This window comes from Rhinatrema bivittatum, chromosome 16, assembly GCF_901001135.1.
Source record: "Rhinatrema bivittatum chromosome 16, aRhiBiv1.1, whole genome shotgun sequence".
Classification (NCBI taxonomy): Eukaryota; Metazoa; Chordata; class Amphibia; order Gymnophiona; family Rhinatrematidae; genus Rhinatrema; species Rhinatrema bivittatum.
Window position 1 is genome coordinate 8,641,962 of NC_042630.1, and position 19,222 is coordinate 8,661,183.

General features: G+C 48.0%; 1 protein-coding gene across 1 annotated transcript; it reads left to right on the forward strand.

The window, feature by feature from the left end:
- The first annotated feature begins 6,858 nt into the window (after positions 1-6,858).
- METTL3 (methyltransferase like 3) lies at positions 6,859-19,154 on the forward strand. Its single transcript, XM_029581277.1, has 11 exons — positions 6,859-7,129; positions 7,679-7,887; positions 8,918-9,307; positions 9,872-10,047; positions 13,864-14,083; positions 14,210-14,397; positions 14,558-14,596; positions 14,731-14,839; positions 14,934-14,999; positions 15,217-15,329; positions 15,440-19,154. The coding sequence occupies exons 1-11, from the start codon at positions 7,027-7,029 to the stop codon at positions 15,549-15,551; spliced, it is 1,725 nt and encodes a 574-aa protein (XP_029437137.1). The 5' UTR covers positions 6,859-7,026; the 3' UTR covers positions 15,552-19,154.
- The last annotated feature ends 68 nt before the right edge of the window (positions 19,155-19,222 follow it).

A 19,222-nucleotide genomic window follows, 5' to 3' on the forward strand; every position in this document is an offset into this window, starting at 1 on the left:
CTTTCCTGATGAAAATTTTGAGATGGGGGGGTTCGATAAGAAATAATTAAAAAAAAAAGAAAACAAACCCAACAACAACAACAACCCACTCACAAACTGGGAGCCTGTCTCTTTAATTCTTTGGCCTCACTGAATCACCTCCCACCACCCCAATTCTCTTGTTCTTTCTTTTCAGTGGCTGGGAGAAGGGATAAAGGCTTCTTGGTTACAGATAATGCTATTTAAGTGATTAAGCTGGGCTGGCTCCCCCCTCCCTCCTGGATTCACTACCGTCTCTTTGTTGCAACAGCTGGCGTCCGGTTTTGTATAGAGCCAAACTTCCTGACCGCTGCCGGCACTAATCCCTCCCAGCCAGTCAAGCGAACACTTCCTTTTGCCTTCTCTTTCTTTATCTTTTTCTCTGTCTCTGTTTCTGCCTCTCTCTCCCTATTTCTCTCTTTTTTAACTCTTTCTGTCCTTGCATCTGTCTCTCTTTCTGTTACCTGTCTCTCGGTTGTATCTTTTACTTCCCATATTTTTAGCCATGTTTGAGCCTAGCATGGCCTGTTTGCCTTTATGCCAAAAAAAATCCAACCAGCAATACAGTCTTTCTGTCAGTTTCTCTCCATGTGGCTCTGTCTTCTCTCTCCCTCTCTAATACAATGACCCAGGGCTTTTTTTCAGGGGTACACCCTGGTACTGAGTACCGGCATATTTTCCTCCACCTGGTTGATTTGCCCTGTGCTCCCTCAAAAAAAAAAAAGCATGCCAACCTGCACGTGAATTCTGCCACCCTTTTTTCCAGAAAGAAAGCATTGGACGTAATTATGTAGAATTCTGTATAATACACCGACCTGCCACACATAGCCCCTTGGTTCGCTTGAGAACAAGCCTGCGCTTTAACAACAATAAAGAACTCATTGAATATTACAGGAACTGGGCTGAAGATCTTGGGGTACTTTTTCAAAGGCAGAAGCCAGGCAGAGAGACGTACTGTAAGAACATAAGACTTCCCGCACTGGGTCAAACCAATGGTCCATCAAGCCCAGTATCCTGTTTCCAATCCAGGCCACAAGTACCTGGCAGGATCCCAAGGGGTAGAGAGACTCCAAGCTGCTTATCCCAAGAATAAGCAGTGGATTTCTGCAACTCTACCTTAGTAATGGTTAATGGACTTTTCCTCCAGGAACTTGTCCAAACCTTTTTTAAATGCGGCCACATTAATAGCTTTCACCAAATCCTCTGGCAAGGATTTCCAGAGCTTAATTATGCATTGAGTAACAAAATATTTTCTCTTATTAGTTTTAAATGCACCACCTAGTAACTTCATTGTGTGTCCCCTAGTTTGTACTCTTTGAAAGAGTAAAAAAATCAACTAATGTTTACTTGTTCCACTCCACTCATTATTTTATAGACCTCTACCACATCTCTTCTCCAAGCTGAAGACTCCTAACCTCTTTAGCCTTTTTTCATTGGGGAATTGTTTCATCCCTTTTATCTTTTTGGTCACCCTTCTCTGTACCTTTTCTAATTCTATCTTAAGATGTGATGACCAGAACTGTACACAATACTCAAGATGAGGTCGCACCATGGAGCAATACAGAGACATTATGATATTCTCTGTTTTATTCTCCATTCCTGTCCTAATAATCCCCAGCATTCTGTTTGTGTATGATATATGAACACAAGATGAGGATGCACCATGGAGTGATACAGAGACATTATGATATTCTCTGTTTTATTCTCCATTCCTTTCCTAATAATCCCCAGCATTCTGTGTGTGTATGATATATGAACACAAGATGAGGATGCACCATGGAGTGATACAGAGACATTATGATATTCTCTGTTTTATTCTCCATTCCTGTCCTAATAATCCCCAGCATTCTGTTTGTGTATGATATATGAACACAAGATGAGGATGCACCATGGAGTGATACAGAGACATTATGATATTCTCTGTTTTATTCTCCAGTCCTTTCCTAATAATCCCCAGCATTCTGTGTGTGTATGATATATGAACACAAGATGAGGATGCACCATGGAGCGATACAGAGGTATTATGATATTCTCTGTTTTATTCTCCATTCCTTTCCTAATAATCCCTAGCATTCTATTTGATTTCTTGGCTGCTGCTTCACATTGAGCAAAAGATTTCAACTTATTTTCAACGATGAAGCCTAGATCATTTTCCTGAATGGTGACTCCTAATGTGGAACCTTTCATTATATAGCTATAATTTGGATTACTCTTCCGTAAGTGCATCGCTATGCAATTGTCCACATTAAATTGCATTTGTCATTTGCAAATGATGTCTTTTATGTTCATCTGTGTGGCACTGCATACCTCTTAGCATAGAAACATAGAAAATAGAAATGACGACAGAAAAGGACCAAATGGTCCATCTAGTCTGCTCGGTAAGCTTATGGTAGTATTTGCTGTGCCATGTAGATTACCCCATGCTTACCAGTTTCCCAGACCATAAAAGTCAGAGCTCTTGTTGATTTCTCGTTGAATCCAATTCCCTGTTACCCCCATGCTTATCAGTTTCCCACACCGTAAAGGTCAGGGTCCTCGTTGGTTGCTGTCCAATTCCCTGTTACCCCTTGCCATTGAAGCAGAGAGCAATGATTGAGTTGCATAAAAGTATCAGCTATTGGTTAAGGGCAGTAACTGCCGCATCAGCAAGTTCCCCCATATTTTTTTGTTTCCCCAGACCATAAAAGTCGGGACCCTCATTGGTTGCTGTATGAATCCAATTCTCTTTTTCCCCCTGCCGTTGAAGCGGAAAGCAATGTTTGAGTTGCATCAAAGTATCAAGCTTATTGATTTAGGGTGGTGACCTCTATATCAGCAAGTGACTCCCATACATTCGTTTCTTCATTTCCATCCTTCAGCCTTTAGGGATCTACAATATTTATTCCATGCACTTTTTAATTCTTTCACTGTTTTGGTTTTGACCACCTTCTCCGGAAGGGCATTCTAGGCATCCACCATCCTCTCTGTGAAGAAAGATTTTCTGACATTGGTTCTGAGATGTCCTCCTTGGAGTTTCATTTCGTGACCCCTAGTTCTACTGATTTCTTTCCAACAGAAAAGGTTTGATGTTTGTACATCATTAAATCCTTTCAAGTATATGAAGGTCTGTATCATATCACCCCTGTGCCCCATTTCCTCCAGGGTATACATATTCAGATTCTTTAGTCTCTCCTCATAGGAATTCTAATATTGACCCCACAACAGTTTGGTAGCCTTTCTCTGGATGACCTCCATCCTGTCTCTATCCCTTTTGCGATAAGGGCATCAGAACTGAACACATTACTCCAGGTGAGGCCTTACCAAGGACATCGCCACCTCCATTTTCTTACTGGTTATATCTCTCTCTATGCAGCCCAGCTTTCTTCTGGCATTAGCTATCACCATGTCTTATTGCTTTGCCCTCTTCAGATCGCCAGATACTATCATTCTAAGATCCCACTCTTGGTCTGTGCACATCAGCCTCTACCCCCCCCCCCCCCCCCCCCCCCCCCAATCACATACAGCTCTTTTGGATTTCCGCATCCCAGATGCAAGACTCTGCACTTCTTGGCACTGAATCCCAGCTGCCAAATCTTTGGCCACTCTTCAAGCTTTTTTAAATCTCTTTTCATTCTCTCTACTCCTTCAGGCGTGTCCACTCTGTTGCAGATCTTGGTATCTTCCACAAATAGACAAACTTTACCTTCTATCCCTTCCGCAATGTTGCTCACAAAGATATTAAACAGAACCTGTCCCATTACGATCAGTGTGGCACTCCGTTTAACATGGCTCTCTCTTCAGAGTAGGTTCCATTTACCATTACACGCTGTCTGTAATCCAAGCCACTACCTTGGCGCTCACTCTGAAGCTTCTCATTTTGTTCACAAGCCTCCTATGTGGGATGATATCAAAAGCTTTGCTGAACTCCAAGTAGATAACACTGAATGCACTTCCCTGATCCAATTCTCTAGTCACCCAATCAAAAATCAGATTTGTCTGACAGGACCTTTCTCTGCTGAATCCATGCTGCCTCAGTTCCAGCAACTTACTGGATTGTAGATAATGCAGTATCCTTTCTTTCAGCGGTCATTAATTTTCCCACCACCGACATGAGACTAACTGGCCTGTAGTTTTCAGTCTCTTCTCTGCTACCACTCTTATGAAATGGGACCACAACCACTCTTCTCCAGTCTCATGGCATCACTCCTGTTTCCAGGGATCTATTGAACAGGTCATTCAATACACCCACCAGGAAATTTCTGAGTTCTCGTAGTATCCTAGGATGTACCTCATCTGACCCCATGGCTTGTCTGCATTCAGTTTTCCTAGCTCTTCCCATACATACTCTTCTGTAAAATGAATTGTGTCTATCACATTCCCTTCTATGGTCTTGTCAACCAGCAACAACCTTTCTCCAGGGTCTTCTTTAGTGAACACTGAACTGAAGTATTTGTTTAATATTTCCACCATTTTCTTGTCTGTCTCGACACATTGCTTCTCATCACCTTTCAATTTCACTATACCACTTCGGGCTTTCCTTCTTTCTCTTATATATATCTACAAAATATTTTGTGTCCTCTCTTTATCTCTTTGGCAATCCTTTCTTCTGCTTAATCTTTTGCTTTTCTGATTTCTTTCTTCGTCTCCCTCAGTTTCACCAGGTATTGTCCCCCGTGTTCCTCTTTTTGGGATCCTTTATATTTCCTGAATGCTGATCTTTTATCCTTTATTTTTGTAGCCATCTCCTTTGAGAACCAAATTGGCTTCTTTTTCCTTGTACATTTTACTTTTCTAACATATAGATTTGTTGCCTTTGTAATAGCTCCTTTTAATTTAGCCCACTGTTGTTCTACCTTGCCCATTTTCTCCCAATCTTCTAGTTCTTTCTCCAGGTACATCCCATTTTGTCAAAGTCTGTATTTTTGAAATTCAAAACTCGGGTCTTCATGTGACTTCTTTGTATCTTATTCATGATATCTAACCATACCATCTGATGATCACTTGTACTCAGGTGGGCATCTGTCCAGACATTAGAAACATTATCACAATTTGTGAGCACTAGGTCAAATATCACACTCTCCCTCGTGGTTTCATTTACCATTTGTTTGAGCAGAGCCCCTTGGAGGACCTCCACTATCTCTCTACTTCTCATAGATTCCACAGAAGAGATACTCCATTCTACATCCAGCAGATTAAAATCTCCAAGCAACACTTCTCACTTTTTCCCCATCTTTTCTGTCTTCGATCAGATCTATATTTCTCCCCTTTTCCTGTCCTCGGTCCTTCCTTAATAAGTTATAGCCCGGGATAGCCGTATCCCAATCATGTGACTCCAACGATGTAACAGCAATGATGTCCAGATCTGCTTCCACTCTTAGAGCCTGCAGGTCTGGAATTTTATTGCCCAGAGTAAGAGCATTTGTGGTCATAACTTTCTAGCTTCTCTCCTTCAGATTACTGCTCTTCTTGGACTTCTTTTGTGCCTTATTCAGCTGACTTTTGGTATTTTCTTCACTCATTTCTTGGCGATGTCGAAGATGACATTCCAATTTCCTTCTGCCTCCCTCATCTTCTTGTAGTGCTTTAAAGATTACATATAAACAGCAGTAGTTTAAAGCATCTACACCAAGGGCCAAGAAAAGATGCCCAATAAATGTGTCAAAAGCACAGCTTGCATATCTTAGCAACCATAAAAATGGATGGAATTGGCAGTGCCATGCTGGTTTTGGAGATACAGGGTGTTCCACCGCAGTATGCGTTAGGCATGTAGTCCCATGCCAGGTATTTAAGTGCCTGACACCACTTCCACGTCTGATCTGATGCTGAGATGGTTTTGTCTGATATTGATTTGAAATCCAGCCCTTTTTCACACACGCAGAATTGTCCTTACATGTGCAACCACACATCTTGAAAATGCATCCCAACATATAATTTGCTAAAAGTTGTATATGTTAGTAAGTAAATTAAAAATGCTTTTTCTAGCTCTGATGTCTGAATATTTTCCTTATCTTTATGCTCTCGGTGTTTTCTCTGCTTTCATTTGGTCTGTCTTCTCCTGAGTCCTTTTCCAATTTTACTTTTAGTGTTCTCCCCATTTTATATGCCTTTACCACAAGCCCTTCCCTCTCGCTCCCCAGGTAGCATGCCCAGGCACTACCATCCCCAGCTCAAAAGCTATTTTTATTGGCTGGCAAGGGCCATAACTATAACAATAGCCATCTTTCCTTCTTCACCAGGTTAGTTTGACTGGTCTCAACCTGACTGAACCCAACCGATGGAGGATCCAAAATTCTGCACCATAACTCTCAGTCCTGTGGCCAAATTTTACCTTTTTGACTCCTTTCTCATCTCATTCTCATACCATCGATCTATTTGGTATCTCTCTTCTTCTATTTTTCTCTGCCTTTCTCTATTATCACTACTGTTCAATCATCCTCTACATCTTTCATCTTCCTCATCCCTCTGTCTTCTTACTGCCTCTCTCACCCTCTAAATCTCTTTTCACCCATTCCTACTTTTCAATTTCCATCTTCCACTACTCCATTTCTTTCACTGTTTTCTCATCCCCACTGCCACTTCCCACTCTCCGTTTCCTATCACTGATATGTGCTATACAAATCAGGATAATATTAATAGCTATTTATGAAAGATAGGGGCCACCTTTCCTTACTGACTGGTCCTTAGTCATTGGGTTGGCCGTTGGGCAGTGTGTAATGCAACTGAAGAAGGAATGCATTACGAGACCCCTAGTGTTAGCAAATAAAACGAGTTCTTCCTTGCCCCTAACAAATATGGCGCCCGGCACGCAGTCTCCGGAATTACGTCATCACATAGCGGCAGAGACCGGAAACGCGAAATTAAGCGCGCCGGGAACGGCTGGAGACGTTAGTAATGAATCGGAAGGCGAGTCTTTCTGTCTCCCCCGTGCGCGGTGCTTTGGGGGAGCGTTTAAGGCAGTAAGAAGGACCCGCGGTGTTAGTGTAATTCGCTTTTTCATCCGAAGGGGCGTGAAGAAGGAGTAGGAGGAAGATGTCGGACACGTGGAGCAACATCCAGGCGCACAAGAGGAAGCTGGAGTCGCTGAGAGAAAGGCTGCAGCGGAGGAAGGATGTCACTTCTCAGCTGGGCCTGGGTAAAAGCCGGACGGGTGGGGCTGCGGGTTCCAGGGTGCGCTGGGAGGGGGCTGGCACACAGCAAAACACAATGCGACGGCTCTGGGAACAGCAGGACTACGGCTCCCAGAATGCATGGGCAGGGAGAGCAGCATCAGGAAAACAACGGCCGCTCCCAGGATGCACCGCACTGGAGGGGGAGGGGATGTAGAAAACTGAAATGTGCGTGCTTATTAAGTTTTCTTTTAGCCTCATGATGGAGGATAAGTTCTAGAAAATCAGATTGATTGTCCCAGCACTGCAGCTGTCCTGTCAATGAGGATATGGAGCATTAAAAGGTTGGGGGTGGGGGGCTGAAAGTCTGTTCCTATGGTTACATGCAGCTGGAGAAGACACTACCACCCAGTGAAGATGAACTGCCATTGGCCCAGCACCCTAGATTGTTCTTCCCGTGCATTAAAGTGTTTGTATGCCCCTCTCTGGCTAATGCTTGTCTCGTTCACCGTCCTTTCTAACAGAAGTATGAAAGCTCCCCACACTTGCCCGCTTTTCTTCTTTTTCCCTAACAGACCTGAAGAATCCAGAGGCAGCCCTCACCCCAGCCCTTCGCAGTGATAGCCCCATCCCCTCCGTTTCCACTGTGGCTCCCAAGTCTGCAGGCCAGTCCCAGGATGTGACTTTTAGCCCAGAGCTGGAGAACAGACTGCTGCGTCACCTTTCTGATCTCGCCCTGGCACTGCCTACCGACTCCGCTTCCATCCAGCTTGCCATCTCCACGGTACGGTGCTACTTGTGTACCCTCTCTAGCCCCCATGGCCAGGTGGGCTTGTCTGTTTTGGCAAGGAGATTTTGTTACACTGACATGAGAACTGGAGACCAGGTTCTCTGCTGGTTAATAAAATACCAACACTGAAGGAAGAAAATTTAGATCCTCAGCTAGGTGGTGGCTCAGGTGCAAGGAGCTAATGTCACCAGATGACTCAAAATCATTGGGACAGGCTGATCTAGCTCTGATTTTGCCCCCTGTGGATGGATTTGTGGTTTTGTTATCTCTAAGAAAAGCAGGGAACAGAGTGTGAGCTTGACACGTCTTCCCTCCCCCCGCCCAATGATCTGGTCACCCTGAAATCGCAGGAGCTGAAAAGGAAGGACACAATTGACTTTTTCCTCAGGACAGGCAAATCTACATCTAAGCCTGGTTTTACCTCCATTGCATGCATGGATTTGTGGCTCATTGCTTATTTTAGAGATATTCAGAATTACAATTCCATGTGTGTAGCAGCATCAAATCAAGACAGGACTTGCCTGTCCTTACTTACCTGGGGATAAGAAGCTGCAGTGTTGCCTCCTGCCACCTGTTAACTTCCTCATAGCCCCCTTTTCTGCATTACTGGTTTGGTAATATCCCTCACCCTATGTCTCAGCTTTTTAAAAGGCTTCAGCAGTTAGACTGTGAGAACCCAGGTAAAGCAGTTTTACTCAAAGAATTGAGAGATTCTTGTTCAATTCTGCCTTGAACCTAAGAAGTGAAGTGAACCGATTTCAGAATGGCCAGGTTGGGTTAGACCAATGGTCCATCTAGCCCAGCATCCCGTGGCCCCAGATTAACCAGATGAAACCCAGCATTCATCTAAGTGCTCCCTTTAGATTTAAATTATAAAAGTGTGATGTCACTCTACCTCCACCCTGACCTCTCAAGCTTTCTGGCTCATTTTCTGTACGCAGGAACTAAGCACATTAAATGAAAATGGAAGCGAGCTTGGGGATCTCTTTAACCTGTCCTGCCCTCGTGTCTGTTTTTGATGCAGCCTGATGCGCCTGTGACACGGGAGACGGTGGAGAGCCTGCTGCAGAAGTTTGCCGCCCAGGAGCTGATTGAGATGAAAGGTCACCTCTTGGATGAGGAGGATCGTCCCACCGTGGTGGTCTTTGCTGACCACTCTAAGCTGTCGGCTATGATGGCAGTGGTTGAGAAGAAAGGCGGGCCGGCAGCAGCGGGGGAGGCCGGAGGCCCACAGAAGCGGCGGCTGGAGCAGGACCCTGTGGCCTCTGCTGCTCCCTCCACCCTTGTAGGCCTGCCTTTAGAAAAAAAGGTGGCAGAGCCCCCGAAGAAATCCCGGAAGCAAGCCTCCGACCTGGACCTGGAGATTGAGAGCTTGCTGAGCCAGCAGTCTACCAAGGAGCAGCAGAGCAAAAAGGTGTGGGTTAGGGGAGGGAAAGGTTTGGCACAGCTCCAGATCCTCTGTCTTACGGCATAGTAACATAGTGACAGCAGATAAAAACAAGACTGGTCTATACATTCTGCCCAGAGAGATTTATTCAAAATCCCTTATGGCACGCAACACTACCTCTCCCAAGTCTTTTACTTGTCCTCCACATCTAGCCTGAGCATGCCCCAAATCAGCCAACGTGACTGCCTTCACCACTTCCACTAATAGGCCATTTCAAGCCCGGTCATTTTGAACTTGCTTCCTGCAAAACCAGAAACCATGCCAAAACCCAAGTTTTGCAATAATTTCCAGAGCCATCTCAGCTGGTGATGCTGTAGTAGGAGAGATTCAGCTTTCCAGACTCACTGAAGCTTGGGTGTTTACCACGGCCCCTCCATGCAGGTCACCCCATATTCTTGGAAGCCCGATCCTGTTGTACCGCTGCTGTTTGTGGTATTAACCGTCGCTCCATGCAGATTTACTTCCATGCTTTTTGGATACCTCCACATACTGGGAGAATGCCTCCTGACTCTCTTTCATCCTCTGCCACAGGTGAGCCAGGAGATCCTGGAGCTGCTGAACACTACGACGGCAAAAGAGCAGTCCATCGTGGAGAAGTTCCGGTCTAGGGGTCGGGCACAGGTGCAAGAGTTCTGCGACTGTGGTACCAAGGAAGAATGCATGAAGGAGAATAGCGCAGACCGGCCCTGCCACAAATTGCACTTCAGGTACTCGGGGAGGTGCTTTATCGCATCTAAACTGCTTCAGGGCTAGGAATTTGATATTTAGACCCAGAGAAAGGAAAATTGGTTCTTACCTGCTAATTTTTGTTCCTGTAATACCACAGATCATTCCAGACCAGTGGGTTTCTGCATTCCTACCAGCAGATGGAGACAGAGAAGAAAAACCTTGAGGCACTGCTACATAAACGAGAGTGCCAAGCCAAGATTAGAAATCCTCCCCCATACCAGGGTGAACCGAAAAACCCCTGGGTTGGATACCCTTGAAATGGAGACCAGCATAACTCCAGTATCCAAACAGTCAGTCAACCGCTTGATCCAACAAAAAAACAGAACATATTAATTGGTAAGAAACTCTTTGATATACAGGGAAAAATTCCAGGAAAATTAGTCTTGAGGCAGTAATACCAGGGCGGGCCTCTAGAATGATCTGTGGTATTACAGGAACGAAAATTAGCAGGTAAGAACCAATTTTCCTTTCCTGAATATATCCAGATCAGTCCAGACCAGTGGGATGTACCAAAGCAGCCCTACACCAGGCAGGAACCCAAAAGACCTGCTCTCAACACATTTTTCACCAAAAGTAGTATCCTCTTGCATCCGAACATCCAATCGGTAGTGCTTGGTGAAAGTATGAAGTGAGGACCACACCGCAGCCCTACAGATCTCTTGGGGAGACATCAGCTGACACTTTGCCCAAGAGGCTGCCTGCACTCTAGTGGAATGCGGTTTCAGACCTGTCGGAATGGCTTGACCCTTACAAATATAGGGCGAACAAGCCAAAGTAGCTTTGGAAGCTTTCTCTCCTTTCTTTGCTCCACCAAACAACACAAAGAGGTGGTCCGATTGCCACCTTAAAATAACATAACAGAGTGCGATGCACATCCAAAAGATGGCGATCTCTACCCTCCGCCAAATCTCTAGACCATTCCGGGAAACCCAGTAATCCAACTGTCTACTTAACATGGAAGGCACAAACCACTTTTGGCAAAAAAAGAAGGCACCATACGCAAGGACATTCTGTCGTTAGTAATATGCAAAAAAAGGATCGTGACAAGATAGAGCCTGAAGTTCCGAAATCCGTCTGTCTGAGCAAATCGCAACTAGAAAAACCGCCTCCCAACGTAAGGTCCTTCAAGGAAGCTTGTCCTAAAGGCTCAAAAGGCGCCTCACAGAGAATTAGCGAGACTAAACTGAGGCTCCAATCTGGACCCGTCTTCCGAACCAGAGGTCATACATGCTTCACCACCTTCAGGAATTGGATGACATCAGGATGGGAGGCCAAAGACTTACCCCTCACCTTGCCTCTGAGCCAACCCAAGACAGAAACCTGGACACAGAGCGAACTGTAGGCCAAACCCTAGGACAAACCTTGTTGCAGAAAGGACAAAATATGTGGAACCGTCACAGACAGAGGACCCAGACATAGTTGTAGACGCCAGGTCTCAAAAATCTTCCAAACCCTGATGTACGCCATGGAAATAGCAGGCCTTCTTGCCTGCAGAAGGGTAGTAATTACTGGATCTGAATATCACTTCATTGGCAAGCACTGCCTCTCAAAAGCCAAGCCGCGAGACAAAAATGATCCTCCTGATCCAACAATATGGGCCCCTGTCACAATAATCCTGGCTGATGAGCCAGCTGAAGAGGACCGTCCACAGCCAGATACACCAGATCCGCGAACTGTGGACGCCGTGTCCATTCCGGCACCACTAGCACTACTGTCTCTGGATGCGTTTCTATGCACCATAACACTCGACCTATGAGTGGCCACAGAGCAAACACATACAGAAGGATCCCCCTCGGCCATGGGCACACTAGGGCATCGCCCCACTGAACCGGCTAACCTTCTGCGACTGAAGAATCTTGTCATCTTTGCATTGGCGCGCGTTGCCATGAGGTCCAGCTGCAGAGCCCCCCCATCTGGCATGTATGTGATTCCTGGCTTCCGGGGAGAGCTTCCACTCCCCGGGATCGAGCTGCTGCTTGCTGAGGAAGCCCGCCTGTACTTTGTCTATGCCCGCTACGTGGAGGCTGCAATTCCCTCGAGGTGATGCTCCACCCACACAAACAATAGCTGAGTTTCCCTGGCCACCACATGACACTTCGTTCCTGCTTGACGGTTGATGTATGCCACCGTTGTTGCATTGTCCAAAAACACTTGAACCATGCGACCCTAAATCAGAGGCAGAAACTCTTCTAGGGCTCTGCGCACTGCCCTTGTCTCCAGACGATTGATAGACCAGGATGCTTCCGCCACTGACCAAAACCCCTGGGCCAAATGACCCAGGCATACTGCTTCCCAGCCCTTGAGGCTGGCATCTGTGGTCATTACCACCTAATTCGGAGCCTCCAAGTCCATGCCCTCCTGGGTATCGAAGCAGGCTCCTAGATATTCCAATGATTGAGACGGAATCAGGTGACTCTTTGCCAATCTGATGACCCAACCCAGAGAGCCGAGAGTGTTCATCACTCGTTGCACGAATCCATCGCAGTCCTCCTGTCTTTGCCAATTGGATAAGCCAATTGTCTAGATACGGATGGACCAGAATTCCTTTCTGTTGCAAGGCTGCCGCCACCACTATCACTTTTGTGAAGGTCTGGGACGCCATGGCCAGCCCGAGGGGGAAGAACTCGAAACTGGAATTGCTGGCCCAACACCTTGAACCACAGAAACCTCTGATGGTCCTTTCAAAGGGGAATATGCAGATAAGCTTCAGTTAGATCCAGAGACGCCAGGAATTCTTCTTTGCAGACCGCCACAATCACTGTACGCAACGTCTCCATCCGGAAAGACGGCACCCGCAAGATTGTTTTCCTTCTGCAAACCCAAGATGGAGCAGAAGGTTCCCGCCTTCTTTGGTACCAAAAAAATGCGCTTCCTACAGAGCAGCAGACCCCACCACCAGAATCGTAGTCGTCTTAGTTACCGCAGAGACCACTGCGTCCTCCTTAGGGAGTCTTAAGGCGTTGCAAATGCTCTTCCAGCTCGAATGCCGCGCACAGCACAGGATCCCCCGCCGGGGAAAAGTAATCTTTCATGGCCGGTCTCGCTTTTCCCCTCCTGTCGGCCGTGGAGGATCCTGCTGGCCGACCGCCCCGGCAGTGTACCACAGGCCCAATCTCCTGCCTTGCGTCTGTTTTCTTTCTTTCCTTTCTCTCTTTTTTTTTTAAACAAGCTCAACTCAGAGAACAAGAAGATAAAGAAAGGGATACTTCCCTGACTGAAGGCAGCGGTGTACAGGAGGGGAATTCAGGGCACCAAGAGGGAGCCAGTCCCCAGAGACAGCGGGCCACAACAGCCAGGGGTATCCAACCCCTCGGTCGCCCGGCTCAACCCAAGGGATGGCCCACAAAAGGAACCTAGCACCTCGGGGAGCAGAATCCAAACATCAAATGTCCAAGTCTCTCAAATCAGTTAGAACTGCAGGTTTGCACCTCTACCATGCGCTGGAGACAGAGACATCCTGAGGGACTGCAGGTGGCACTCTCGGTTATGTAGTTGTCTTAGTTACCGCAGAGACCGCTGCGTCCTCCTTAGGGGTCTTAAGGTGGTCCAAATGCTCTTCCAGCAAATTTTTGTTCTCCATCTGCTGGTAGGGATGCAGAAAGCCACTGGTCTGGACTGATCTGGCTATGTTCAGGAAGGATTCAAAGGCACTCACAAGCATCCAGGGCTAGTCCCAGGCATAGTCGGATGCGCAGCCCAGCAGAGACTGAGAGCCAGTTCCAGATGGTCAGAGGTGGTCACGGAAAGGCAGGCGCCCGCCCTGGACTTGATTCTGGTCTCTCCCCTTCCTCCAGGCGGATCATTAACAAGCACACAGACGAGTCTCTGGGGGATTGTTCCTTCCTCAACACCTGCTTCCACATGGACACCTGCAAGTATGTCCACTACGAGATCGACTTGTGCACAGACCTGGAGACCCTGGGGGGCCCCGACAACCCAGCCAGCCAGGTGCTAGCCCTGGCCAAGGGGGTCAGCGGGAGGGACTGCAACGTCAACAGGCTCTTTCCTCCTCAGGTATGAAGGGGCAGGGGGAGGGGAGGGAAAAAGTCAAGAGCTACTCCCAAGAGGAATGGGCTGGATAGAACGAGCACAGAGCCCCCTTCGATTGCTCCTGCAGTAGTGGAATGAAATCTCTTTCAGTGGATCCGCTGTGACATCCGCTACCTCGACGTCAGTATCTTGGGAAAGTTTGCCGTGGTGATGGCGGATCCCCCTTGGGACATCCACATGGAACTCCCCTACGGGACCCTGACGGACGATGAGATGAGGATGCTGAAGATTCCTATTCTGCAGGATGATGGCTTCCTCTTCCTCTGGGTGACGGGGAGGTAAGAGACGGGGGTGCAAGGCCTCCTGCTGTTTCAGTAGCAAGACCTACCCACAGCTCTGCCAATGCACCTTGCTTCTGCCTTGCAGCAGCCCCTGCTAGCCCAAAATGAGAAAACACATTTTTCATAACTATTCTTTCTATTTTTATATGTATTTCAGGGCCATGGAGTTAGGCAGAGAGTGCCTCAAACTTTGGGGGTAAGTTCTGTACCCATGCCAGGGGCAGCATAGATGGATATCCTCATAGAGAGGTCTGTTCCTCACTGGCAGTGTGGGGGGATGTCTTCTGTGGCAGGGTCTTAAGGGGCTGTGCTCTACCCAATCCCCTACAGGTACGACACCGTGGAGGAGATCATCTGGGTAAAGACAAACCAGCTGCAGCGTATCATCCGGACCGGCCGTACGGGGCACTGGCTGAACCACGGCAAGGAGCACTGCTTGGTAACCCCCGTTCATATTCAGCCCAGTGAAGTCCGGGGCAAAGCTGGGGATTGGAAGTCGGGTAGCAGCTGAGCCACTCTCCTTTTCTCCTCAGGTCGGCGTAAAAGGAAATCCACAAGGCTTCAATAGGGGACTGGACTGCGACGTGATTGTGGCCGAGGTGAGATTCTGTTTCAACCCCTCCCCGCTTATCTGCAGAGCTAGCACTCTTCCGCCATTCCTCCTCCACATCCCAGAGCGCTTCTTCACCTTTCCCTACTGCTCATTCCTAACCCTCCTCAAACCCACCCCTTAACCAGTTTCCTCCTGCCCTAGCCCGTGTGAAGATCCAAGTTATTACCCCTTGTAAGAGGACTGGTTTCTTTCCTCCCCCCAAGGTTCGATCCACCAGTCACAAGCCAGATGAAATCTATGGCATGATTGAGCGTCTGTCTCCTGGAACCCGAAAAATTGAGCTGTTTGGACGTCCCCATAATGTCCAGCCTAACTGGTGAGTCTTCCTCCAAATCCCCTACCCAAAAGGTGAAAATTCCCCTCTGGTGCGTTTAAGTATTTGCTCACAGCGCTAATTGTGGTCCTTCTCCCCCCCCCACCCAACAGGATCACCCTGGGGAACCAGCTGGATGGGATTTATTTGCTCGACCCAGATGTGGTCGCCCGCTTTAAAGAACGCTATCCAGACGGGATTATCTCCAAACCCAAGAACATGTAGGTGGCTCTCCATTGATGTCGGCAGGAAAGAGGGTTTTACCCAGCAGGATATCCCCACCTGTATCTGTGGCAAAAAAAAAGCAGCCAAGGAATAGCCTGACATTGGAGGAGCATGACACTGTCTTACAGACAGAGTGGACTGAAGTCCACTGGAAATCTTATCACCTAAACTGCAAAGAAGTCCCTTTTACCCTGCCCCTCATTCACAGCCCATCTACCAGCAGTACATCTTATACTTGTTAGAGCAGCTCTGACTTCAGGATCCTTTTAATGCCACCTTGCAATGCTCACTGTAGAAGGACAGGTGCGGTTGCTGCTTGGGCAGGGCTTCCAAAGAGTAGGTAGGAGTTGAGAAGAGCTAGTCAACATGCAGGAGAAGTTTACATACAGTGAGACCTACGCTACACACTTCTCACGCAGAGTCAGTGGGGATCATACGGTGAGACCTACGCTACACACTTCCCATGCAGAGTCAGTGGGGATCATACGGTGAGACCTACGCTACACCCTTCTCACGCATAGTAGGGATCATACGGTGAGACCTACGCTACACACTTCCCACGCAGAGTCAGTGGGGGATCATACGGTGAGACCTACGCTACACACTTCTCACGCAGAGTCAGTGGGGATCATACGGTGAGACCTACGCTACACACACTTCTCACGCATAGTAGGGATCATACGGTGAGACCTACGCTACACACTTCCCACGCATAGTAGGGATCATACGGTGAGACCTACGCTACACACTTCCCACGCAGAGTCAGTGGGGATCATACGGTGAGACCTACGCTACACACTTCTCACGCATAGTAGGGATCATACGGTGAGACCTACGCTACACACTTCCCACGCAGAGTCAGTGGGGATCATACGGTGAGACCTACGCTACACACTTCTCACGCATAGTAGGGATCATACGGTGAGACCTACGCTACACACTTCCCACGCAGAGTCAGTGGGGGATCATACGGTGAGACCTACGCTACACACTTCTCACGCAGAGTCAGTGGGGATCATACGGTGAGACCTACCATACACACTTCTCACGCAGAGTCAGTGGGGATCATACGGTGAGACCTACCATACACACTTCTCACGCAGAGTCAGTGGGGATCATACGGTGAGACCTACGCTTCACACTTCTCAGGCAGAGTCAGTGGGGATCATACGGTGAGACCTACCATACACACTTCTCATGCAGAGTCAGTGGGGATCATACGGTGAGACCTACCATACACACTTCTCATGCAGAGTCAGTGGGGATCATACGGTGAGACCTACCATACACACTTCTCACGCAGAGTCAGTGGGGATCATACAGTGAGACCTACCATACACACTTCTCAGGCAGTCAGTGGGGATCATACGGGGAGACGTACGCTACCCACTTCTCACGCATAGTAGGGATCATACGGTGAGACCTACCATACACACTTCTCATGCAGAGTCAGTGGGGATCATACGGTGAGACCTACGCTACACACTTCTCACGCAGTCAGTGGGGATCATACGGTGAGACCTACCATACACACTTCTCACGCAGAGTCAGTGGGGATCATACGGTGAGACCTACCATACACACTTCTCACGCAGAGTCAGTGGGGATCATACGGTGAGACCTACCATACACACTTCTCACGCAGAGTCAGTGGGGATCATACGGTGAGACCTACGCTACACACTTCTCACGCAGAGTCAGTGGGGATCATACGGTGAGACCTACGCTACACACTTCCCACGCAGAATCAGTGGGGATCATACGGTGAGAACTACGCTACACGCTTCTCACGCAGAGTCAGTGGGGATCATACGGTGAGACCTACCATACACACTTCTCATGCAGAGTCAGTGGGGATCATACGGTGAGACCTACCATACACACTTCTCATGCAGAGTCAGTGGGGATCATACGGTGAGACCTACCATACACACTTCTCACGCATGGTCAGTGGGGATCATACGGTGAGACCTACCATACACACTTCTCACGCATGGTCAGTGGGGATCATATGGTGAGACCTACCATACACACTTCTCACGCATGGTCAGTGGGGATCATACGGTGAGACGTACGCTACACACTTCCCACGCAGAGTCAGTGGGGATCATACGGTGAGACCTACGCTACACACCTCCCACGCAGAGTCAGTGGGGATCATACGGTGAGACCTACCATACACACTTCTCACGCATAGTCAGTGGGGATCATACGGTGAGACCTACCATACACACTTCTCACGCAGAGTCAGTGGGGATCATACGGTGAGACCTACCATACACACTTCTCACGCAGAGTCAGTGGGGATCATACGGTGAGACCTACGCTACACACTTCTCACGCAGAGTCAGTGGGGATCATACGGTGAGACCTACGCTACACACTTCCCACGCAGAGTCAGTGGGGATCATACGGTGAGACCTACGCTACACGCTTCTCACGCAGAGTCAGTGGGGATCATACGGTGAGACCTACGCTACACACCTCCCACGCAGAGTCAGTGGGGATCATACGGTGAGACCTACCATACACACTTCTCATGCAGAGTCAGTGGGGATCATACGGTGAGACCTACCATACACACTTCTCACGCATGGTCAGTGGGGATCATACGGTGAGACCTACCATACACACTTCTCACGCATGGTCAGTGGGGATCATACGGTGAGACCTACCATACACACTTCTCACGCATGGTCAGTGGGGATCATACGGTGAGACGTACGCTACACACTTCCCACGCAGAGTCAGTGGGGATCATACGGTGAGACCTACGCTACACACCTCCCTCGCAGAGTCAGTGGGGATCATACGGTGAGACCTACCATACACACTTCTCACGCATAGTCAGTGGGGATCATACGGTGAGACCTACCATACACACTTCTCATGCAGAGTCAGTGGGGATCATACGGTGAGACCTACCATACACACTTCTTACGCAGAGTCAGTGGGGATCATACGGTGAGACCTACCATACACACTTCTCACGTAGAGTCAGTGGGGATCATACGGTGAGACCTACCATACACACTTCTCACGCAGAGTCAGTGGGGATATGCTGAAAACTAGAAGAGCTGGGCACATATTTTTTTACCAAGACACATTTGGGAAGCCCTGGCCCAGGGCTCGAATTCACTTTTCCCCCACTTCAGATCTCTGCATGCAGCAGCTGTCTCCCACGTGCCAGAGCGAGAGGTAGGACAGCAGTGGGAAGAATGCTTAGGGGATGAAGAGCAGCAGGTTGGCTGATTTCATGAACCAATGCTGAGATAGGCACCTCCAGCCCTGGAGTACCACAAACGGCTCTGTTTTCAGAAAGGCAGGAGGATCAGTTGTATGCAATGAGAGCAGCATATACAAACATATCTCACCCCTATGCCTTGTGGCTGTCCTGTAGATCTGGCCTGGTCGTCATACTCCAGGGCCAGAGTTGCCTACTTCTGCGGCAGTGGTGTACCTGGGGAACACGCCACCAGCTTTCAGCAGAAACAGGGGAGGTAGGGTTAAAAAAAAACTATTTTCTGTAATGAGTTATAGATTATTTCTCTGTGTATAACTTAAAGTTTTGTTTTTTTTAAATAAATACAAGTTAAAGAGAAACATGTTTGGCGCACAGAGATTCTGATCAGTTCCAGTGTGGACATCTGGCTACTGCTGTGTTTATCAGT